This window comes from Vipera berus (assembly GCF_964194415.1).
Source record: "Vipera berus genome assembly, chromosome: 1".
NCBI classification, from domain to species: domain Eukaryota; kingdom Metazoa; phylum Chordata; class Lepidosauria; order Squamata; family Viperidae; genus Vipera; species Vipera berus.
In genome coordinates this window covers 287,664,376-287,688,823 of record NC_138202.1, presented here as the reverse complement: position 1 = coordinate 287,688,823, position 24,448 = coordinate 287,664,376, and the positions used below count along the sequence as shown (strand labels likewise).

At 37.9% G+C, this 24,448-nt stretch overlaps 2 protein-coding genes across 7 annotated transcripts in view; one reads left to right on the top strand and one right to left on the bottom strand.

Annotated features, from left to right (window-relative positions):
- Nucleotides 1–340: 340 nt before the first annotated feature.
- On the bottom strand, nucleotides 341–11,382 carry GGPS1 (geranylgeranyl diphosphate synthase 1). Of its 3 annotated transcripts, none has more exons than XM_081313205.1 (4): nucleotides 11,035–11,382; nucleotides 8,003–8,105; nucleotides 5,704–5,774; nucleotides 341–4,759 (listed from the first exon to the last, which is right to left on the bottom strand). In XM_081313205.1, the coding sequence occupies exons 2-4, from the start codon at nucleotides 8,070–8,072 to the stop codon at nucleotides 3,989–3,991; spliced, it is 912 nt and encodes a 303-aa protein (XP_081169331.1). In that variant the 5' UTR covers nucleotides 8,073–8,105; nucleotides 11,035–11,382; the 3' UTR covers nucleotides 341–3,988. The 3 variants fall into 3 exon arrangements, with proteins under 3 accessions (XP_081169331.1, XP_081169333.1, XP_081169332.1); XM_081313207.1 differs by having other exon boundaries at nucleotides 11,096–11,199; XM_081313206.1 differs by lacking the exons at nucleotides 8,003–8,105; nucleotides 11,035–11,382 and adding an exon at nucleotides 7,482–7,980 and having other exon boundaries at nucleotides 342–4,759; nucleotides 5,704–7,170.
- Nucleotides 11,383–11,777: 395 nt separating this feature from the next.
- ARID4B (AT-rich interaction domain 4B) overlaps nucleotides 11,778–24,448 on the top strand; it is an 88,872-nt gene continuing 76,201 nt past the window's right edge. The window contains exons 1-2 of one of the 4 annotated variants that reach the window (XM_081313197.1): nucleotides 11,778–11,948; nucleotides 13,050–13,112. In XM_081313197.1, the coding sequence (XP_081169323.1) occupies nucleotides 13,107–13,112 (6 nt within the window). In that variant the 5' untranslated portion in view covers nucleotides 11,778–11,948; nucleotides 13,050–13,106. Of the gene's footprint in view, nucleotides 11,949–12,406; nucleotides 12,723–13,049; nucleotides 13,113–24,448 lie in introns of those variants that run through there. The other 3 variants (XM_081313196.1, XM_081313195.1, XM_081313198.1) reach the window with 3 other exon arrangements.

Below are 24,448 nucleotides of genomic sequence, written 5' to 3'. Positions count from 1 at the left end.
GTTCAATGATGTTTTGGGGTTGTTTTGCTGCCTCTGGCACTGGGTGCCTTGAATGTGTACAAGGCAACATGAAATCTGAGGATTACCAAAGGATTTTGGGTCACACTGTAGAGCCCAGTGTCAGAAAGCTGGGTTTGCGTCCGAGATCTTGGGTCTTCCAGCAGGCCAATGACCCCAAACATACGTCAAAAAGCACCCAGAAATGGATGGCAAGAAAGCGCTGGAGAGTTCTGAAGTGGCCAGCAATGAGTCCAGATCTGAATCCCATTGAACACCTGTGGAGAGATCTTAAAATTGCTGTTGGGAAAAGGCGCCCTTCCAATAAGAGAGACCTGGAGCTGTTTGCAAAGGAAGAGTAGTCCAAAATTCCGGGTGAGAGGTGTAAGAAGCTTATTGATGGTTATAGGAAGCGACTGATTTCAGTTATTTTTTCCAAAGGGTGTGCAACCAAATATTAAGTTAAGGGTGCCAATAATTTTGTCCAGCCCATTTTTGGAGTTTTGTTTGACATTATGTCCAATTTGCTTTTTTTTCCTCCCTTTTTTGTTGTGTTCCAATACACACAAAGGGAATAAACCTGTGTATAGCAAAACATGTGTTCCTGCAATACTTTTCTGTGAGAAATACTTGATTTTCTGGAAAAATTTCTGGGCTGCCAACAATTTCGGCCATGACTGTAAGTCAAGAACTAAACTACGGTACTGTGGCAGTTTACTAAGACTTTAGGGTCTAATTTCAAGATGATTTGAATTTCAAGTAATTTCAAGATGAGAAAATAATTATTAAAAGCAGAATATTATGCAATGTAGTAAATCAAAACAACTAATAGAATTTTTAAATAATAAGAGTTAAATAATATGGGGAAATTCTTGATCCACAAAATAGGTTTTTGCATTTCTGTCCAGAATAGTGTTCATTTGGCTAACAATTAAAATCAGTATGAGCTAATTAACAGGGCTTTTCTAGACAGTGTTTATTATTATGGGACAGATATTCTAAAACATAAAAACTTTGTAAAGCTGATAAATATTGAACACTTGAAAGCTGTAATCTTGGTAATTAAAACACAGCTGTTAATATAGTCTACCAGTTTATGATTTTCACAGTATACTTTATTTTACCCACCAAATACTTTGGGAATGTAGTTTGTAAAATCATCATGTTCTCCAACTCATTTCCAACAAACATTACAACTTACATTTAAATACTCTGGATGCTTTCCAATAACATGCTGCACTGATTGTTATATTTAATGTACTTACTGCTTAATAAAATATTTAGTGATCTTTCTTTTTAAAAAAATCTAGAATTGGTAATGATACATAAAACCACAAGCCTTCAGAGCAAATTTGGGAGGCATTCAGTGAGGAATTATTTTAAGGTAGGCATTGGCAAACCATCAAACTCAATGCAGTTATTAAAGGGGACAAACAAAACTTGACACCTGCCCTGCTGCAGATCTAAGATGGCTTAATTAGGACAAACACTTGCATGTTTTTGCATGTTTCTTACTTTTTCTGTTAAGTGAAAAAGGGCATTTATTTATGGAAATGACACATGTCTTCATGAGTTATTTACTTCTCAGCTCATGAAATACTGTCTCCTCTTTCCACAGTATACTAGACTGGAATTTCAAGAAACCAGTCACTCTTGAGCTTGTCTGTTTCAGGAATATTGGCCAGCTATATTTCTGGAATTGTGTTATGAAGATGGATGAGCTGAAAAGGAACAACACTCCATTAATTGGAGGAACTATCTTTAGGGATAGAAACAATTTAAATTTTAGGATTACAATAATAGATGTTCAGCTATTTGACCTCGGTAACAATTTAGGAATATGACAGAATAGTAAGAACAATGGGCATTTTCTTTTCCAGCCAAAAATCTCTTCTTGTCAATATTTGGGTAGAAAGATTGATAATTGTATAATATCATCAAAGTTATATTGGGTGTTTTCATTTGAGATTTTCCCCATGCTTTTGGTAAATAATATTTTGCTGAATTATTAAACTGCTACAATTCTGCAATGTTTTGAAGAGGAAGGATAGCTTCTAGGTTGCCCATACCAACATTTCTACCTAAGGACGGAAGGGGGAGAGCGAGATATAAAATTATTTGATTTTCAGCCTGAAAAAGATGCTAATTACAAAGACTCTGCATTGATTTGAATTTCCAAAAGGTCCTTTGGGTATGAACATACATCTATCTGTCTGTGGCTACATCTTTTCCCAGGATCATATAGTTAAAGCATGATATTGGGAGAGTGAATTATAGAGTAATGCTATGTTTCTGCTCTTAATTTTGGAACTGAATCTGTAATTATACCACCAGCTGTGTTAATTATAAAAAATGGTTGCATTCTGCAAAATAGCTACTATTTAACCATTTTTGTTGATTTGTATAAATAGCTGGCTTTCATATTAGCTTTTCTTATTTTTAAAATATGTAGAGTTTACCTAAGTATCTGTATCATATATTTTTATATACTGTGTGTGCCAGTATCAGCCACTTTGTAGTGAGCAAAATCCAAGCCTAGCCAAAAGTGAGGCAAATGGGACTCCAAATAGAGGTGGCATAAATGTAATAAATTATATTCATAAACTCACAAAAATAACATTAAATGGTAGTAAAATACCATTTGGCATAATTCTTCAGTTAATGGAATTATGTGTTTTAATACATATTGCCTGCCTACATTAATTAATGCTATAAGGTTATCCTACAGAATGCCCTCTATAAGTCAGACTTATAGGTGAAATTATCTTGTCTTGGGGGGGATAATTGATTAGTTACCCCATTTTTTTTCTTTGCAGTTACTTATTTTTGCCTTGGAATTAAGATTCTAGGTCAACATTGATGTAATTGCAGGAAATGGAGTTTGGGGAATGCATTGGTGTATTCCAGGGGTCTTCAAACTTGGCCCTTTTATGACTTGTGGATTTCAGCTCCCAGAATTCCTCAGTTTGAGAGTGTACTTCTTGAAGAAAAGCATTACCTCATTTATGAACTTTTTTCAGTAGCTAATAATTTGTTAGGCATTAATTTGATTCCTTACTAGCTCTTGTTTTGCACATTTTCTGTTATGTACAGTATATGAAATCTGAATATAGCTACCTTAAAAGATAATACAAGTTTTCACACTGCAGAGGGAACATTAGCATCCACTTATTTCATGTGCCAATGGTATTAGATAGTCCTCCTGCAATTGGGACTCAACTCCATCACTAAACAACATGATTGTAAAATGAAATGTCATGTGATTGTGCCAACTTATGACATCAGTTCTAGCTGCAGATATTAAATGAATTTCCCACAGTCATTAAGTTAATATCAAGTGACCATGACCAGGAACTCCCTGATTCCCCCCCCCCCCATTTATTTGCTTGTTGGAAGCTGGCTGTGAAGATCACAAATGGAGATCATATGATTGAGGAATTCTTAAATGCACATTGCCAAGCACCTTAGTCATAATTACATGACTGGGGATGCTATGATAGCTACTGTTTGAGGACAGAGTGTAAAACGTCTTTTTCAGCACCACCACAACTTTTGAATGGTTGCTGAATGAGTGATCAGTAAATGAGGACTACTTGTACTTTGCTTTAGCAGTAGGAACTCTGTCAAAAGCCTTCAACATAGCATTGTTTTTTTAGGGTACTACCATCCTCTACCCCTCTTTTGATATTTTCTCATCTTAAAAAAATAGGTCACATTGCACTAGTTTTTGCTGTGTCACAATCAGAATTAAGTGATAATGAAATAAGATTACAAATCAAAATCATTGAGAAATGGGATTACAAATTAGTCATTGAGATTTTGAAGCTACTTTAATTGATTTTGTCACATGATTTTGTATAAGCAACTGAAAATTGAAATTTCAAGGTAATATATTGAATGCACAAATCTCCAGTTACCCCTTAAGACCTGTTTCAGCATAATTCATATGAACAATTAGAGCAATTTCTTGATCCTTTGCAGAAACATTCAATTAATAATGTTCATTTTCATTGTCCCTGAACATTCTGCTTAAATATTTAATTAATGCTGTAAGTTCAGGATTGCCTCCAAGGAATCCAATTTGTTTATAAGCTTCAGCCTCAAGTTCTTCTAGTGTTTTCCGAGTATATTCAAAGGATCCCACATTCTCAAGGTAAAGTACACAATATTTTTTTATATCCACATTTTCAGTTCTCTGTCGCAGAATATTTTGAACCTGTGTGCTCTCTGGCCTTGACCATATTGCATGAATAGTTGGGAACGAAAACTTTCCTTCAGTTAGGTCTTCACAAAAGCTTTTGTTTTCACTATATTCTTTGGAGTGTAAATTTGCATAATCATCTCTAATTTGAAAGAAGAGCCCAAGAGTGTTAAGGAGTGGTTTCAGATCACTTTTATAACTGGAAAATAACTGCATAAGGCCCACGGCTAGTCCAAAAAGGCCACCTGTCTTTTGCAGAACCATGGCTTTATATTCTTCTTCCGTAGGACAGGTATATGTGTCTCTCCAGTAAATATCCAGGCCTTGGCCCTTATGGAGTTCAAGTAATTGACGGGTAAATACTTTTACAGCATCTGGATGATCAAGCGTTAAAACCTTTTGTAAACCAAGGAAATATACAAAGTTTGCACAGTTTATCACAGACGGTATTCCATAAATGCTATGGGCCACTGGAAAACCACGTCGTAGCTTTGAATTGTCTTCTATGTCATCTATAAGCAAACTTGCATTGTGCAACATTTCTGTAACTTCAATTATAATCTAATAAAAAGACAAAACAGTTTTATATTGTTATTCTTCTATATTTAGATTCCCTGATTATTTCTATTTTCATTTCTATTTTCATTTCTTCTTGCAATATGTTAATTCTCTGCTAATCAGGCTTTTAATTCTATCTTACTGTCTGTGCCATTCCCATTGGGAGCACACATCCTATTGTCTATTTCTATATTTTTGTTTGTATAGAGTGGCTTTTTTAGTATGAATTTACACAATATAATTGGCAACGGATGATCTATATGCACAATAACTCACAAATGAAAACAGATGATGTACTGTATATACATACAGATATCAAATGTAATACACCTGACTACAGAATCAATGTTTATGATATTACAATACACATGTAACATTCAGTCGTGTGATTAAAGCATTTAAAATGTTTGAAAACAGCAATCAAGAAATGAATGCTTTGGCTTGGCATGCTAACCAAGTTATTTGTGCTCTTCATCAACTCTCTTTCATCATATTACTTACAGAAGAAGCAGAAATATATTTGATCTGACACATATGCCAGGAGACTTGAAGTAGAAATAGGCTGGGATATGTTTGGGAAAACTGCCTTCCTCATTGCATAGTACAAATTAGAGTGCAAAGTAGGGGATGCCCCCTGATGAGCATTTATCAAGATAGGCATCACTCATTTAGATGTTACATTAAGAGCCCAAAATAAAAATGTTCAGAAAGCCCAAACTGCTCTTTTTCTTACTAACAACATTCTGTTTCAATATATCACAATCTGAAGCAGTTGCAGAGCCCAATATCTTGGTGTTGGCCACTACAGAGGTTTACCTGTTACACTATTACAATAACTTTAGTTTAAATATTTAGATACAAGCAGAATAAGAAAAAAGTAATTATATTTCCCTTGCCTTTTTAAAAATTGTATTAACTGTCAAATCAGTTTAACTTATATAACTCACCTGTAGTTTGTCTTCTGGAACATTCAACCAGTGATTAAAGGCTTGGGAAAGTTTAGATCTGACCTGTTTACCTATGATTTTAAAAAGAACATAGATAATATTGTACATTTTTGCTCCATATAATCTATTTGTAATAAGCTCTAGGAAATGTATTACTGTAAATGAATAGGGAGAGTTTTCAATCAAACTGCCTTGAGCACAAAACTTGAATATTTTGGAAATATTTCACACTTCAAACGTCATTAATTTTTATAATTTATACTATTGTACAACACCCTCTGTAAATATTCTATCAGTTAATTTTAATACAATTTTAGACAATTAGGACTGATAATGCACAGAATGAGTTTGACATTTTTGGAATAAAGACTTAGGTAGATGAACTACCAGTTTATTTACAGACCACACCTTATTATATTCTGTATCATCACCATTCGTCTTTGTTTGCTCAGCAGAACTTTGCACAAGGCAGCTGCAATTCTTAATACTAGCCAAAGAATTGTAATTAGCATATTTTATCAGCATAATATTAGCACAATATTTCCTGTTATTAACTCCAAAGCACTGCTACCAGAAAGCTGAAATTGGATCCTATATCTCTGGGCTTACCTGAAAATCTTACAGAATGAAGTTTTTTTTTCTAAGGACGAGGGCTCAAGGATTGCATTGATACCAAGCTTTAATATCTGGAACTTTCCAGAAGCTAAGGACAGGAGAATTCCCTCCCCCCCATACCAGGTTTAACCTCAACATTCATAAAGGGTAATTTTTGTTAGGACAAACTCAAAAGTCAAAAAATAAGCTTTCAAGAGTTCTAGAGCTTTTCAGGATGCTACAAAAAGCAAATAGAGAAAAATCTGACCATATAGAAATTGTAAAGCTACAATTAAAGGAGGAGACATATTTAAACAGTTAAATATTCTTAATATATATTGCTGAGTAAAAAGATTAAGATCTTAAAAGCAAACTGGTTAAGGCTTGAGTTAAATTATTTGCTCTGTTTTTCTTTTTTTTAATACCCTTGGGGGTTCATCCTGGTAAAAACAAGCAAGCACTGAAAGAGCAATTTCAATCCCTGGCTACTCCCTTCACCCATTTCTGTTGCTTGGTAGATCACAAAAAATAAAGTTAAAGTCTGTATATTTAATGATAAATGCAACTATATTATGGCTTTACATGGTGATGTGTACACCAAGCTATTACAGTACCTAATAACTATATTAATGCTTAAAATTATATTCATATGATATTAGCTCTAACCCAAACATGATTTTTTTTATTTTGCTAATAGACAAAATGTAAATTAAAGTTAAAAATCCAGTCTTCAAAGCACTTTTGGAATACCCCCTTCTCTCTCCAAATTAGGGTACATCCCATATTTTAAATAATTGAAATTAGTATTTAATCCATAGTTTTGACTTTAGTCAAGCCTTATGCAAAACACAATGGGTGCATTCACATATCCCACTAAGCCATAGTTCACAGGTCTGCAACCCACGGCTCCGGAGTCACATGTGGCTCTTTCAGCCGTCTCCTGCGGCTCCCAGTCCTCTGCCATGTGCAGTCCAAAAAAAAAAGTGGGACTAAAAAAGTTCAACCAATCAATTCAAATATGCAGGGTAGGTGCATATCTCGCCTTGTCTCCACTCTTCAGTCAAACCCTGTTCTGCCCATGCACGCATGTACGCGCATGCGCACGCATTTTTTGCGGCTCCCAGTTTTTCCTTTTGTGAGGGAACCGGTTCCGAGTGGCTCTTTCACTGTTTCAGGTTGCTGACCCCTGCCATAGTTCATTAACAAAATGCAACTTGGTTAGTCTATACAACATCCTAAGTGAAAGCAATTCATATTAGGCTGGTTTCATACCATACACAAAGCAGTTTAATTTTTTGCTTACCATATGTAAATGATCTGCAAAAAGAAACTGGATTTTTTAAACCACTATTTGATCCCATGTTTGTTACTATCACTAAGCCCAGAATTTTATTTTTGACTTTTGATAGAAAAAATGATTCAACCATTATCAATTTGCTCATCTGCAAGACAGGTTGATTTGCTCAAACCATTGTTAAAATAAATCCTGGTTTATATGTTAAGAGAAATATCATTACAGAACAAGGCTATGCAGATTGAAAACAAGAGTACAACATGATCAGGTACAATGGGAACAAAGTGAAGGCTGATTTGGGGAATAAATGAAAAATGAAAAATGTGTAGTTCACAAACTGAAGAGATTGCTATGGCTATCCCAATTTATATATTTTCATACATCACTAATATTCAAACAATAAGATATTACCAGGGAGCTGAAGCAGGTAGTTGTATGGCTCTAAAAGAATTCTCTTGGATGAATCTTCTAGTTCCTCCATTTTAAAAATGTGTTTCCAAAGCAGTGCCTTAGTCTGAAGAAAGAGAAAAAGAAAGAAAAGGAAAGGTTATAGATCCTTTATATATACACATACACATACACATACACACACATATATATATACACATATATATATATTTATTTTTTATTTTATTTTAATTCCATTTATATCCCGCCCTTCTCCGAAGACTCAGGGCGGCTTACAAACTTAGCAGTAGCCTTCATTCTATGTATATGCCTGCTTATTAGGGCTTTCACACACACCCCAAGCGGCATTATTACAAAGTCAGCTTAATTGCCCCCAACAATCTGGGTCCTCATTTTACCTACCTCGGAAGGATGGAAGGCTGAGTCAACCTTGAGCCTGGTGGGATGCGAACCTGCACTAATTGCAGGCAGCTGGTGTTACTTAAGGAGGCATTAGCCCACTGCTCCACCAAGGCTCTTTTGTGTGTGTGTGTGTGTGTGTGTGTGTGTGTGTTAAATGTTTGTTAAGCATTCAGAATACACTTGCTTAGTCCCAGACACTGACAAATCTTATTTCCTGTTTCAGCCTAGCCCAAGGCCATCTACAGGCAGTAGCCACAGCAGTGGCAGCTCATATTTGTGTAAATTTTTTGGCTTGCTAACAAAGAATAAAGGGAGACCAATATGATCATTTCAAACTTATTTGTTCTCATCAGTCATATATATATATATATATATATATATATATATATATATATATATATATATATATATATATATATATATATATATATATATATATATATGACTGTAGTAATAACATATGATGTAGACAGGAGAAACAACAGAAAATGTCGCAAAGTGTGCCAATGTAGAAGTGGCAGGTACTTCTTTGAAGTATTTATGATATCATTTCAAGTATAACCATTAAACACACTATTCAAGATCATCCAATCACCATATTACTGAGAAGACACTACAATGAAAATTTTATGAGCGTGTACCTATTTATATACTAATAAGTGTAATAATAATTTCATAATCCAATACCTCATCCTTCAGATTGAAGTATTGCATATGGGACACTTAACATTCTCAGATATTTAGTAAAGTTCTTATTTGAACTTGTATCTCTTTTCCTTCTCTCTGAAGGCATCTTACTGCAGTGCACTGCAGCTGCTGTGCACTAAAACAATTTATCTCAGGCAATTTAAATACAGAACCTGTAGTCAAAATATGGCCTATGCCAATCACACACACAACCAAACTAGTAGTTTTCTAGCATATAATTTCTATTTCCCAAAAGTTTTACTTAGTTTACTTAATTTTATATAAAGAGAATAGTACATACTACTGCAGCATTTTAATTGTAACAAAAGGACCAGATTTAACAATTTCCTGTAAATTCACAAAGCATTGGAATCCATGTATTGAAATGAAAACCTGAACTGATAAAGCCTCAGCTCATATCAATGCACTCTAAATTAAGCAGGTACCTAATACAGAATTCACAAAAATTCTGTAAGCCAAAATTAAGTGAACCAGAAATTAACACACGATCAGCCCAATACAAGGGTGAAGCTACACACTTGCCAGATGTTTTTTATAAAGTACGGTAATTGCAGATTTGTTCAGTCTAAATTTCCATTCCTTCCTATATGACTTGAGACATTTCAGCAGGATTTGAAGTGTAGTTCTCCATGGAATACTGCTGAATGCTAGTGCACAGAATAGTAAACTAGACTGAGCAATCAAAACAAAACTATTAAACAGAAAAAGGAAGTGGCACACTTATATACAGTACTGCACAGTTCCCTGTAGTCACTGGGAAGCTATAGTACAGGCAGTCCTCTACTTACAATAGTTCATTTAGAAACCATTAGAAGTTACAATGGCACTGAAAAAAGTGACTTATAACTGCTTTTCCCATTTACAATTGCAGCATCCCCACGGTCACATCATCAAAATTCAGCTGCTTGGCAACTGACTCATATTTATGATGGTTGCAGTGTCCGAAGGTTATGTGATCACCTTTTATGACCTTCTGACCCGGCAAAGTCAATGAGGAAGTTAGATTCACTTAACAACTATGCTACTAATTTAACTGCAGTGATTCATTTAACAACTGTGGAAAGAAAGGTTGAAAATAGGGCAAAATCACTTTAACAACTGTTTTGCTTAGCAACAGAAATTTTGGGCTCAATTGTCCTAAGTATTGTATTTTCAAAGATCCCATGGTTTGTGAATATTTTTTTAAAAATTATACCACAAACTCCGTACTGACTTGTGTAATGAAACAATATCAATTTATTAAACTACCAAAATCTTAAATAAATTTGACATTGCTAAAATAAAATTTTATACTTCCTTAAGAATTTGACAGTAAATGGTTAGATGACCAATTAACCCTTAAGTACTTAACCCTACTTTATCTTTGTTTTTATAATTAACAAAAAATTTGGACAAGATACATACAGTATTTCCTTTTCACAATGAAGTCTTAATTTGTTTTCTCAGGCATCTTTATCCTACAATTTAAAAATGTGAAGAAGTCCACCAAGACATAATTCGATAATGTACTTAACTATAGCCCAAAATACGGTTTAGAAACTTAATGAAAACGCACCAAAAGACATCAATATTTTAACTGGCACTGATCTTGCGTGTAGGAAATAACGAGACTTTGTACTTAAAAAGATAATCCACAAAATAGATCCTCGCTTTTTCTTTACACTAATCAATACTTCAGACTGAATAAAAGTGATTACGCCTCCCCCAACATATATTAAACAATAAAACTGGCAAAGGAAGAGGCAAAAAAAGCTCTTAATTTACATTAAGAAAGAACAGCCTCTCATGAACATCGACCGATCCCGGCAAGCCGCCAGTCATATTTGCACGTAAGAGCCGCCCCCTTTTCCTGCCAGCTCAAGCGAAAACATCGAAAGAGGAAGAGGAGGCAAGCAAGCGCGCCAACACCCTCCCCGGCTGTTTACCAAGGGGCGACTTCTCTCTCTCGTAAAGGACCACCGCCTCTTCTATTGGAGCGACAGGCACCTGATAGCTAATAGCGCGGAGAGGCACGGAAGGGAGCCGCCACTCGAGTAGAAGAGGCTGTCGAAGCGAACGGAGATTCAGCGGCGCGGCGGCTTCAACCTTACCGCGGCCTCCTCGGCTTCCTCACCGGCCTCGGCCCGCCTCGCTCTGGTTAGCCAGAAGCGCAAGCCCCACCCCTCCCGCCTAGACCGCTCCTCCGCCCGATGGAGGGAAAATGCGCCACCGGGGCCTGTTGGCGCAGGCGCGAGCTCCTCCCCTCCTCCCGTTTCCAGAAGCCCTCTTCGTCTCTCTCTCTCTCCCCCTCCATTTTCTCATTCTCCTCTTCGCCCTCGCGAGGCATCTCGGGAGCTGTAGTAGCGGCGAAGAAAAATTCCCTCATAGACTGCGGCAAATGGGCGGGACAAAACCATGTTACCCAGAAGGCGCCACGAAGCCGAGTCTCTGTTTCCATAGAAGTTGGAGTGGGAATTACATCAGCGTTTCTGAGGCACCGGCTAATGGCGACGGCGGGTAGGCGGGCCGCTCGGGTCGCGCGCCAATGCGAAGCGAGCAAGGCGGGGGAGAAGGCGGGCGTCGGCGTGTCAATCACTCGTCGGATCGGGGGGAGGGGACGGAACGGCTTGGAGCCGAGCCGCCGCTGTCGCCGTCTCCACCGGGGTTCGGACGGGAGGGAGAAGCCTCCTCTTCGCGAGCCTCCCCTGCCTCCGAGCCAGGCCGGCGATCGCGGGAGGGGCGGACGCGGGAGCGGGGCCCGGGCGATTGGGCCCGGCGTCGAGAGGAGGCTCCGTCCTCCTCGCCCCCCTCCCGGCAGGTTTGGGGGACCAGCGAGCGGGCGACAGCCGCGGAACAAAAGGTAACGTTGCCCCGGGGAAGAGGCTGCGGGGCCCCGGCCCTGGGCGTTTGGCGGAGCTCCCCGGCGAAGGCCGAAGCCGTTCGGCAGCAGACGGAGCGGAGAAGGAGCGAGCGAGCGACGCGCTGTTGGGATTGTTGTTTTTCTGCTCGGTTGAGGCGGCGGCGGCGGCGGCGGCGGCGGCGGCTGCACTTGGTCGCTTCAGCTTCCCGGGACCTCCGAGTCTGGGAGGAGAAAGCGGGCGGTCCCGCGGCCGGCTTCGGAGGGAGGCGCTCGCCCTGGCCGCCCCCGAGCGTCTCTTCTCCGGCTTCCCCACCAGCTGGGCTGGAGCAGAGGGAGCTGCGGCTGTGGCTGAAACTCCTACCGCGGAGTCCGCCCCGGGGGGGGGGGGAGGGGAGCGGAGCGGAGCGAATCTGGGGGGAGAGCGAGAGGGGCAGCTTGCGGGAAAAAGCGGGCAGCCGCGGCTTCGGACGCGGGATGCAACGAGGGGGACGCGGAAAAGAAGGAGGGCAGCTTTATCGAGCCGCCCCCATCTCCGCTTCTTGTCCCTAGTACAATGGAGAAACCTCCCCTCCCGCAGGGATGTGTGTGTGTGTGTGCGCGCGCGCGCGCCTGGGCGAGAAAGCACCTCAGTCCGGACTGGACACCTCTTGACCTGTCTCGCTTTCCCCCCTACTTAGCCCCAGTTTGTTCGGGGATAGTCAGCCGACGATGAAGAGCTTGTTCCCTCTGTGGCGGTGCCCTGAGAGTCGCTTGCATAGAGGCAAGCGTAGGGAGGTTGGTGTGTGTGTGTGTGGTGGGGGGGGGGGGGGGTTTGTTAAGAAGCGGTTGTTGTTGTGGCAAGTTTCTGCTCTGACAGAAATGGCGTCAAAGGCAGCGGATGAGGGGGGAAGCCAGCCGCGGGTGTGAGGCTCCGAGAGCAGCGGCTTTTTGTGGCAGGAGCGGAGAGGCGGCGTAAAGAGAAAGGGGGGAAACTGTGGGGAAGGGCATCGGAGAGGTAGGCTGGAATGGGCGACGAGGGGAGAGGATCCTGCAAAACGGCCCCCCCTCCCCGTTGAAAAAGGGGGATGGTGCGGTGGCTCAGTGCTTTGTTTTAAATTTCAGGTCCAGCCTTGGCAGCACGTTCGCTTTCGGATTTTTCTGCTGCAGCCTGAGTTCATCATGAAGGTAAACCCCCTTGTGTGTGTGGTGGTGGTGGTGGTGGTGGGAAATGGGGCGTCGCGGAGGGTTATGTTTCTCCGAGCTTCACTCCCCGATGTGCTTATTGTAGCCGTTTTCAGTTCCAGCCTGCGGATTATTTTCCTCCCTTTAGGTTTCAGGCGAGTGATGTATATGTGAGTTGACTTTTTCAGTTTTTCCGTTTTCCGTATACTCTTGCTCTGCGGGTGCTGAAAGCAAAATGTAAATCCAAGTGCTAGAGTTTTTCTTCTGCAACACCTTAAAGGGAAATGAGGACATGGCTGCTTAGGCCAGAACTGATAGCTTGCTGGAGGAAAAAAGGAGGATTTCCTTTATTTCTGGGGTGCTGGGGGGCGGTTTTTCTTTACCTTGTTTTGTTTTGTTCATTGAAATTAAAGGATAGCTGTAATGGGTTTTTCTTTGTTCTGGATCTGGTTGAAGTAAATTTTTGAGTTCCCGGAAGTATCTTTACAATATTTTATCTACCGCATAAATATTGCTGCAAGCTGTAGAGTATTTTAAAAAAAACAACAACAGCAGGTTTTTAACCAGGAGATACAGTATCTGTATATGTGTCTGTTAATTGAAAGGCACTGATAGTTGGTGATCAGAATCTTAAAAGTAAATGGGATGGAAAAAAATCTAGTGTGTTCCTTATTTTTAAACTTGCGGTATCCACAAGTACAGAATCTGGTGTGGAATCCTGTTCACGAATATCATTTTTTAAAAACTGTGGTAAAAGTTGAATTTCATATAGCCTGCTAAAGACATTTTTGAAAAACTGAAAATGAAACATTGTATAATACTGGAATTGATAAGCCCTGTCTACCATCTTTGTTATGAAATATTGTAAGTTACTTCATCTGTTAAGGAAGGCTTTTCTTTAGAGATATGATAGCTGCAATTACACGTCAGCTGTGCCGGAAACTCTAGGAATAACACATTAAATACTTCATACAAGTATGGCTGTTTTCAGCTATTAAACTTCATAATGATTCTTTTTTCCCATATGATATTCTTTCTGAAATTAGTATTAAGGTTGTTTGCAATAACAAGGAGAACAAATGAATATTTTAGTGCAGTGTCTGTTCATTTAACTACAGAACTTATTTTCATTGTTTATGAAATTTAAGACTGATTTAGGATGAAATTTATTTTGTTCAGAAATTATGATTACAGCAATAACCAATTTTAAAATATATAGCTGTGGAGTATTGGAGAAGTTATGAATAGAAAATATAGAAAGCTATATTATAGTGCCATCTTTGCTCAATGACTCATATAATAAATTGTTTTTAATGAATTGGCAGTTATATTTTTAACAAATTATTGAATATGTTTATAAAATGAACATTACAAATTACTTTATAATTCAGACTGGGGTGTGTGGATACTGATGTTTAATCCATGCTTCAACAAGTGGCTTGCTGTTATATACATTAACATATTTTTAAAAATTAGAAACTAAATAATTATAGTTAGCAAAAGATTATAAATATTGAAAACAATGTGATTGTTTAAGGAATGAGCTGCACTTTTGCAAATGAATTATCTCCTGGACCTAGACCCTTACTCTTTGTATACCATTGTGGATTTCTATAGTAGAATTCAAAATAGTATTTGTATTTTACTTTGATACTCTTGTTTGAATCTGTGTCTCTTGTCTTTAGAAGCATACATGAACCTATTTCTCTAAACTTGGTCACAGCTGAACTGAAGGGTTGCGGGAGATTTCCCAGTCTGTTTATCTTACTGTCTGACTTCTCTTTCAGTGACAGAAAGTTGATGTACCGGTACTTGTTTCTTTCTTACTATTTTATCCTGCCAATTTATATGCCTGTTGGATTGCATGCTTACATAATGACTAGCTGGAGATTATTCTGTGAACCTTGTGCACGGATGGGGATTTTAATCTGAATTTCTTTGTTCCTAAGTTTGTGTAGTCTGTGAATTGGACTTATCATTTGTTCCTAATTTTGTATAGTGTGTGAATTGGACTTATCATTGTACATTAATACAAGTAAAAATAATATTGAATAGAAGAAGGTGGAATGGATATAGTTTTCAGAATACATAAAGTAAAAATTATTGCTCTTCTTCAGATTAAAATTACAAACTGGTACTCTTCTTGGAATTTGTTCTGCTGTGCTTATGGTCTTTTAGGCTTATATAAAGAACAACTTGTTCTTTTGTTTTCATCATTAAGTTTTGCATAGCCAACCCTGTTCTGTTAGCTATCGGCTTCCAGATAAATAAAAATCACTGCTCTTGATATGATCACTTGTTTCTATTGTATGTCAATAGAATGTAAGAGTTGTTTCTGAAAGTGTGACCAAGTTCCTAGCATTCTAACTTTTGAATAACCCAGCTACTAGTGAACTATCCAGCCTTTCAAATGGCTAAACTTCTGTCAGTAAAAGGTAACAACCTTCTTAAGCGACTTCAATTCATGACTCCATCCATGCAGTTTTCTTGGCAATGATAGCAGTGGTTTGTCTTTGCCTTCTTTTGGGGTTGTTTTTTTTTACACTTCCTTATTTAACCAATAGCTCCAGGATTCCCAGGTAGTTCCCCATCCAGGTAATCAACACCAACACTGCTTACCTTTTGAGAGATCAGTTGGGTCCATCATCTGCTGAGCCACTTCTGGCAGTAACAGTCTTCAATTAATGTAGAGACAAAAACAATGTCCCATGGGTCTAGTTGGAAGCCAGTTTCTAATATATTCCCAATTAGTTAGCAGTAGAATAATACTGTTTAGAAAATACAGTGATATAGGAATGTAATTGTAAGTTTCAAGTTACATTTGAATTATAGGAATAAAAGAAGAACCACATTCTGCCAAATTTTGAACTTTGTAACTTTTTAGAGATAGGGATAATCAGATAGAAAAGTAGGCAGAGAAAGAGAGGAAATACCAGCAGATGAAGATTACATTCAACCCACCCTTCTAGACATTAATGCTGTAACATTTCAGAATCCCTATCTACTTTGTATCTGATTATGCTAATTTTATCCTCTTTGGAGAGGACAGTATGTGTACATAGGAACTAGAGTTTACTGTGAAGAGAAACAAATTAGGATTTAGTTTAACTTTAGCATATTTCCTAGCTTGTGATCGCAAATGGGAATCCTGATGAAATACATTCTATTTAGTCTCTTAAGTAATGCCCCATGAGTAATTTTTTCTGGCTTTATTTATCTAATTGATAGGGCCTCCCATCTCAAAAGCAAGTGACTCTGGGTAGCATACAACATGTAAAAGTGGGTGACATACAACACGTAGCAGTGTATTTTAAATAACATACCGGTAATTATAAATCTGGACTTAGCTAAAATAAAACTGGAGTTTAGTGTATGTTTTCTCCTCCTTCAAACTGAAAAAGATGAAGGGACGAAGCATCTTTCCAGTTTGGAGCCTCATTCCTGTTGGTGCAACTTAAAGATTATCTTTATTTTTGAAAGTAGTGCATGTTTACATTCATTCTTAGAAGAATCAAAGTTAAGAACGTGCTAAATGTGTGGCTGAATGAGATGAGAAGCTTATTTTAGTCTAAGTTGAGCAACAAACGTACCAGAAAGGAAAGAAATAACTTCATTTCTTTCCTCTCCCTCTCCCTCTCTCTCTCTTGGTTCAGATTTCTGACTTCCTTTTCTTACTTCAGTGAACTATATAAGTTTTACATGTTTATACAAGTATTCAGATTAAGTACAGCAGTATATCATTGAAAATACATCTCAGAAGGATGTACAAATTTATTGAAATCATGTAGTTTTCTATAAGTAATGTCGAAATGTGACAGGTTTTTTCTTTAAGAAAATTTTGTTTTCCATTACTTCTAGTGCTTTTATTGCTTTTTCTGCTTTTATTGTTGAGATGATCATGTGGAGAATTGCACACTGTTTTCAAATGAATCATGAAGTAATTTCTTTGATCCCTTCTAAAAAACCCTTCCTAAAAATGTCAGGTGTGTTTTAATGTTTGCTCAAAAGTAATTATAAGTTAAACAAATTTTTAATTTTGTTGGGTTCAGGTTGGTTCTTAATAGGAAAGATAGGAAATCTATTTAAATTTATTTAATGAAAACTAATTCATATTTCCTGAATTAGTTTGCATTAAATACAGTTTAAATGCATTTTAAATTGAATGTTGCTGGTATATCACAAAGCTATATTCTTTATTTTTTATTCTTCTCCAAATAGTAAAATAGTCATCATTCATGTGGTTTATCAATCTATGATAAAATTATGAAAAATACATTGGGGAAGCTGTGTGCAAAATAGCATATATTAGGAAAAGGTTCTTAGAAAATGAATGTATTGGTGGATATTGTACATAAAAATGCAGTTACATAAGCTTATGCACAAAGGGATCAGGAAGTATTTTCTGCAAACAGTATAGAAATCAGAGCAGATGACCTTGTTTCTAGCTCTGAAAACCAAGCCAATTATATTATAATCAGAACTATTTCATAAATTTCTAAATCTATGGTTGAGAGGCAAGCAAATGTGGGAGGCAAGCAAATGTGACATAGTAATATAGTAAGAGAGAATCAGAGTAGTAGATAACATGCTTTATATAGAGAACGTTGTAACTTTTCTTATATTGTCTATTGAAGTTAATGACATTTCCTAACATACTTGAATAGTGCATGCATCCATAATGGGGCCAGGTTATTTGCGAGACCCCTTCTTTCTGAGGGTATTTGCCTACTCCATCAGGTTATTTAAGACTGGGCATGCTCCAGGCCTCCCTCCCCCTTAAATGCTGCCTGCTAATGAAACCTAGGAACTGTCCCTTTTCTGTAGCAGCCTCTACCTTGTGGAACTTCAGGATCCAGCAAGCTTCCACCCTTTTAACTTTCCAGAAGGCTACAAAGAGCTAACTTTTTCCTCAGGTAGCTGTGTAGAGTGAGTTGGGATCCTGTGGATAGTCTTTTTGGATGTATTTGATGAGGATGGGTGGAGTGCCAGATTTTTTGGTTTTGATTTTAATTGTTGTTTATTGAGTTGCCCAGAATTCTGAACAGAATTTAAGTGCAGGGAAATGCCTTTTTTGCACACGTGTAAAGTGATTTGCCTTTGTGTATATTGACCATTTGTGTCAGTATCCTTATTTAGATACGGTTATTTATCTCTTATCACCAAATTCTTCTCTTGTCCTGTTCTGAAACATAGAAGTTCTGTAACAGCGGAACTATAACACAGCAGGCATTTTCTCTTGCTTCTCTTAAAAAGTTTATCTGAAGTGCTATACTATACTGTGAATTGTTATAACCCTGTCCAACTCTTGTAGATGAGGACAACAGCATCTTACGCAGTTTCACATATTTATTTGTTTATGTTGCTTTAATAAACAGCAGTGTAATGAACATAATACATAAAAAATAATGAAAGACATACTGAAATAGCATAAAATCCTATCTACTAACAATTTAATGAAGTCAGAGAAATACTTTTAGTTCATTTTAAAGTACAAAGAGAATGAGTCCAAATTACAAAATGAAGAATCAGTGTTTCATTATTTAGGAACAAAGCAAAAGAATGCCCTTTCCCACATACTCAGGAAGTGAGCTTTTGCAATCTAAGTTGCTGCTCAAGGATTTTTCTGCAGAGATTAGTAATTGGCCATGTGCATAAAAATATGAGAGGTGCCTCATATTGCCAACTCCTATACTGTTTAATGTTTTAAAGATTAAGACCATCTCTTTGAACTGATCTTGGAAAACAACTGGTAAATTATCTTGCTGGAATGATATAATTCTACACAATGATTAAAAAGTACTTAAACATATAATCCTATACCATGCCAAAATTGCCAGAATAATTCAGTTATAAAGTCTTATGAACAATAAAATATAAAACTAAACAATATATTTTAAAAATGAAGTTGTTACTGATTAAGGAGCACTCCCAAGTTGTGAACCTTTGAAGAGTTTATGCAAATTGTAAGGCAGGCTTCCCACAGGAGATTCAGTCTCACTTTCATCTTTATGTAATTCAGTATTGCGTCCTAGCAGCTTTCACAGTATGCATTGATTTCTTAAATAACAAAGTATGATAGGGTTAAATATTATCGTTAGCATACTGATAGCACCTCACTCCACAATTCCAAATCTTCTTCCAGCAGTTTCATAACTTTATATTAAGGAGGCAAGATGGAGGCAAATGAGAATACCTTGCGGATTTACTGTTGATTTAGCCCAGTGCATTCTAAAGATCTATTGAATAGAACAGCCATTGTGTTTAATTCCATATCATGGCATATGTAGATACATGAAATCAGGCCTACTTTCTAGATCAGAAGAGATAAAGGATTGGGTTCAGTCAGAGAACTAAGAAATGAATGAAAACTTGTGATTTAATGAATGTGATGAATAGGCTTTGTACCATTGGTTTTCTAGAAGTTATTTTGCGGATCACAGAGGTTACTTTGCAATTTCCTCCTTTGACCAATACTCAGTGGTGGCTCAAAGGTGATTTCTACCCAGTAACGTTGCTGGGGCTGATCCAGGTTGAAGTGGTAAGCCTATTTATTTATTTATTTATTTATTTATTTGTTTTTATAAACCGCCCTTCTCCCGAGGGACTCGGGGCGGTGTACAGAGTAAGGTAGGCAAACATAATGAAACAGTACTGAAAAACAATAATCAAAACAAACTGGGACCCCAATTAGAGCTATCAGGCCAGGCCGGACTGCTGGAACAGGTAAGTCTTTAAGTCGCGCCGGAAGGTGCGGAGGTCGGGGGCCATCCGGATTTCAGTTGGTAAGCAGTTCCAGAGGGCTGGCGCACCCACTGAGAATGCCCTCCCCCTGGGGGCCACCAGCCGACATTCCTTGAGCGGTGGCACCCTGAGGAGGCCCTCTCTGTGGGAGCGCACAGGGCGGTGGGGTGTTGACATTGGCAGAAGGTGCTCCCGTAGGTAGTCCGGACCCATGCCATGTAGGGCTTTGTATGTCATTGTTAGCACCTTGAACTTCACTCGGAAGGCAACCGGAAGCCAGTGCAGCGCACGGAGGAGAGGTGTGATATGGGAGTATCGGGAGGCTCCCAAAAGTGTCCGTGCCGCTGCACTTTGCACCAGTTGAAGCTTCCGAGTGGATCTCAAGGGCAGCCCCATGTAGAGAGCGTTACAGTAGTCTAGGCGAGAGGTCACAAGGGCATGGGTGACTGTACGTAAGGCATCCAGGTCCAGATAAGGCCGTAGTTGGCGCACCAGTCGAACCCGGGAGAAGGCCCCCTTGGTCACAGCTCCTATGTGGTCTTCCAGGGAAAGCTGTGAGTCTAGGAGGACACCCAGGTTGCAGGGGTATTGCAGGGGTAGGCAACCTTGGCTCTTTTATGAATCGTGGACTTCAACTCCCAGAATTCCTGAGCCAGCATGGCTCAGCTTGGAAACTCTCCCTTTCCCCTCAGCATGGATGGCTCGGGAATTCTGGGAGTTGAAGTCCACGAGTCATAAGAGAGCCAAGGTTGCCTACCCTTGGCCTATTGCAAGCCAGGAGCTTATTTCAGAAGTAGCTAATGTGTTGCCATTTTGGATCCTCCAACTCCTACCCCAAATCTTCTGAGGTTAGAAACCATTACAAGGCTGGCTTTTGATGCATGTAATTGTATATATCTTGTACTAAGAATATGTTTGAACTCTGTAAAAGATTTCAGTATATAGCTATTTTTAACTAAAAGGAAGAAATAGTTTCCCCATTAATTTATGTTAAAAAAAACAAATAGCAACTATTTTTCCTCTGTTGTTTCTCTCGGGTAACAGTATCAAAAAAGTAGGAGAAATTAGTCAGGTTTTGGTATGTGCTAACATTGTGTTCATACTTCTTTGAACTGCATTTTCATATTAATCTGGGTTAGCTTTTAAAATAAATACACAAGTATATTTTCAACACATGTTGGCATGTTCTTAAATCTGAAAAGTAAATGTCAAAATTGGGAAATATGAGCAACCAGGGGCATAATAGCATTCCAAGAAATCTGGGTAGTTCAGGAATGTGAATTATACTGATTCCATTCCATATACTGACAATATTACCAAGCCTTCTTAAATTCTTATTTGTGTGTGTCCTTTCTGTGGCATAGACTAAATATATAATAATCTCTTATCTTTAATCTTTGCCTTGTGTGACTGTTACATAGAATTCTTTTCCGGTGTTTCACATACCTTGTTTTTCTGCTCCTTTTTTAAAAAGTTCATATTTTCTTCTCTCAAATTATATTTATATATGACTTTTTTCATTGTATAGCTTGTGCTGTTGTTGCTTTATTTTTTTGTTCTTACTGAATTTGTTTAACAGACACAAAGTTTTGTCATTCCAAGCATTTTTCTCTTTGTATTATATTTTTCTTTGTCTTTTTAACATGTTAGTAGGGACTTACTTATCTTCACTATGTAGAAATGCTTTTCTTAAAAAGATAATACGTGAATCATATATGGTCATACTGCTAGTAGTTTGAGAGAATGTATTACTTTTTCAGCATTTTTTTTTTCATACTGATTTCAACAGTGTGGTGATATTCCTGGTTCAATATATACATTTTTATTCATTTTCTGATATGAATTTTTGCATGTTTGCTGGAAATCTTGATTCTTTTGTTAAACATTTTTACAAATATTTCATGGTGGTTAATATCTTTGCATGATTTTTCTTAATCAGAAAGTTAGGTAGTAAATATTTTTTTTTAAAAAAAGTTCTTTTCTCATATCTCTTTAATCTCATTACAATGCTTACAGAAATTACTATTAAGGATTTTTATAATCTTATTAATGTCAGTGGCTATTTTTGACTTTGGCCATGCTGATTAGAAAGAAAGAACCCCAAGCTAAAGGATGCTCATCTTGAGATCCAGCATCAGTCTATAAGATGAACCTGCACTTCCTACCCTTTTACAAACATTTCTCCATTTTCTCCCAATATTTTTATTACTCTTCCCAATAAAAAAGAAACACTGCTAGAAATGTCCTGTTCTCAAAAAGGTTTTTTTTTTGGAGATTGCAATTGTTCATTCAAGATGGTGTCTTAATTTATACATTAAAATTACTCATACTTATAATTCTTCAAAATTCAAATAGTTCCAATGCAAATATTATAAAAAGTGTACATAGTAGTAAGCTGGTTTAAATTGGTTTCCAAGTAATCTAATCTCTGTAATGATTGAAATAACTTTTGAAGTATTCTTTGGCCAAATATAAGAATGGAATAGAATAGAATGGAATGGAACGGAACGGAACGGAACAGAATAGAATAACAAAGTTAGAAGGGACTTTGGAGGTCTTCTAATCCAATCCCCTGCTTATTTTTGTTGTTGTTAGTTGCGAAGTCGTGTCTGACCCATTGCGACTCCATAGACAACGTTCCTCCAGGCCTTCCTGTCTTCTACTATCTTCTGGAGTCCATTTAGGCTCACGCCTACTGCTTCAGTGACTCCATCCAGCCATCTCATTCTCTTGCGTCCCATTCTTCTCTTGACCTCAATCTTTCCCATTCCCTCTTATTAGTCATACCAAATTTACCTCCCCTTCCCCAAGCCTGTCTCCACTGCCTCAGTGTTAGATGGCAACAATTAAAGATGGAACATGTAGCCAGTGAGGCAATAGCCTATCTATTTCATGAGAAGCTTAGGATAGCAACCGTTGTACTAAGAACATCAACATCTCCTTTCACAGAAGGCCAGGGAAAGGCACAGAAAAGGAGATGGGTCATAATTCAAAATATCCAGCCTACCACAGCAGAACTGCAATACTTCTTCCTTCAAGAAAGGAAGAGCATACGGTTGAATGATGCAGTTCTTCCCATTCCAAAAAAGGTGGGATAAGACAAAGTCGCACCAAAGATCGTCTCTCCAAGTTTACACATTTGAATTTTGTTCTGCTGAGTATGGATTGATTTGATAGAGAGTCTACAGTCCATGGAACAGATTGCAAAAGCCGAGCTCCCAGGTAAACTTTTAAGTGTCAGTTTGTTCAGCAAAGGGCAAGTGAGAACGGAGAAACAGTCATTCAGGTCAGCTGATTTTGACTGTTCTTGGCCATGAGAACTGAAGGCTTGTATTCTATGCTTACATCTGAGGGGTTAGACTTGTGTAGATTGTAGATGTCCTGGAATTAGCATGAAAACCTTGAAGAAGTCATAACATTGTAAAATTTGAGAAACACTGTAGTAGACCATAGTTCTGTGGGATGTGAATCTCTTATTATGAATAGATAAAAATGGAAAAGAAACATGTTTCCTTAAACATGTGATTAGAGAGGACACCTTGTATGGCTTTTTTTCATGTGCATCTTATTGTGGGGCTCTTCTGTAACTTTTTTTGTTTATAAATTCAGCTAAAGTTCATAAGTAACACTGAGAGTTCTGTAGATAGAAATTACTATTGGTCCACAGTTACTCTTGGAACCAAGTCATCTAGTCAAAGTGATCTGCTGATAGTATTTTATTTTATTTATTTTATTTTAATTCCATTTATATCCCGCCCTTCTCCGAAGACTCAGGGCGGCTTACAAGCTTAGCAGTAGGTTGAAGGCTAACAAAAGCATGTTATTTCATATAGTACACAAACTAGTTCATTAATTAGTTTTCTTCTTCTGTATCTGTCTCCACTGCCTCTCTCTTCCAAAAGCAAAGTGTGGTAGTGCCAGAGTATTTGAACCATTTTTAGTTCAAGCATGATTCACCAGATCGTCAGCAATGACTTATGTAACTTTTGGAAGAGTAAGCTATTCATGGAAGATAGATTATTGATAATGGTTAACTATGATAGCTGTGAATGAATCCTGTATGACTAGAAATATTTGTTTCAGGTGCACAGGACACATACAAATGGCTATTATTAAGTTACATGGTTGAGAGGTTCCTTTTAGGATATCTTGATAACCATTTCTGAAATAAGAATGGTCCAGTTCTACTTGGTTTTAAACAAAAGCAGTATAATGTCAATATAGTAGCTGTAGCTCTATGGTGAAATAAATGTCTGGTAGTCAGAAATGCCCTTCCCCTAACAAGTTGCTTTGTATCCATCTTAAAATTAATTTATTCGCGACACTTTGTTCTTTCTTTGCCATAACTTTCAACTGTGGAATACATTTCTCTGAAATGAACCTGGCTGTCTACATTGTTGCCTTGCCTCCTACTACAGTGTTCTGGCTGAAATATCTAAAACACATAACAAAAATAGATATGTTTAGTTCTGTCAGCTAGGAGATCAGTAGTGGTAGAGTTATGTAGCATTCTGGGGGCTAATCATGATACAAAAGAAATGGCATCAGAAGCAATACAACTTACAGCACAATGCTACAATGACAACCCCCCCACACAC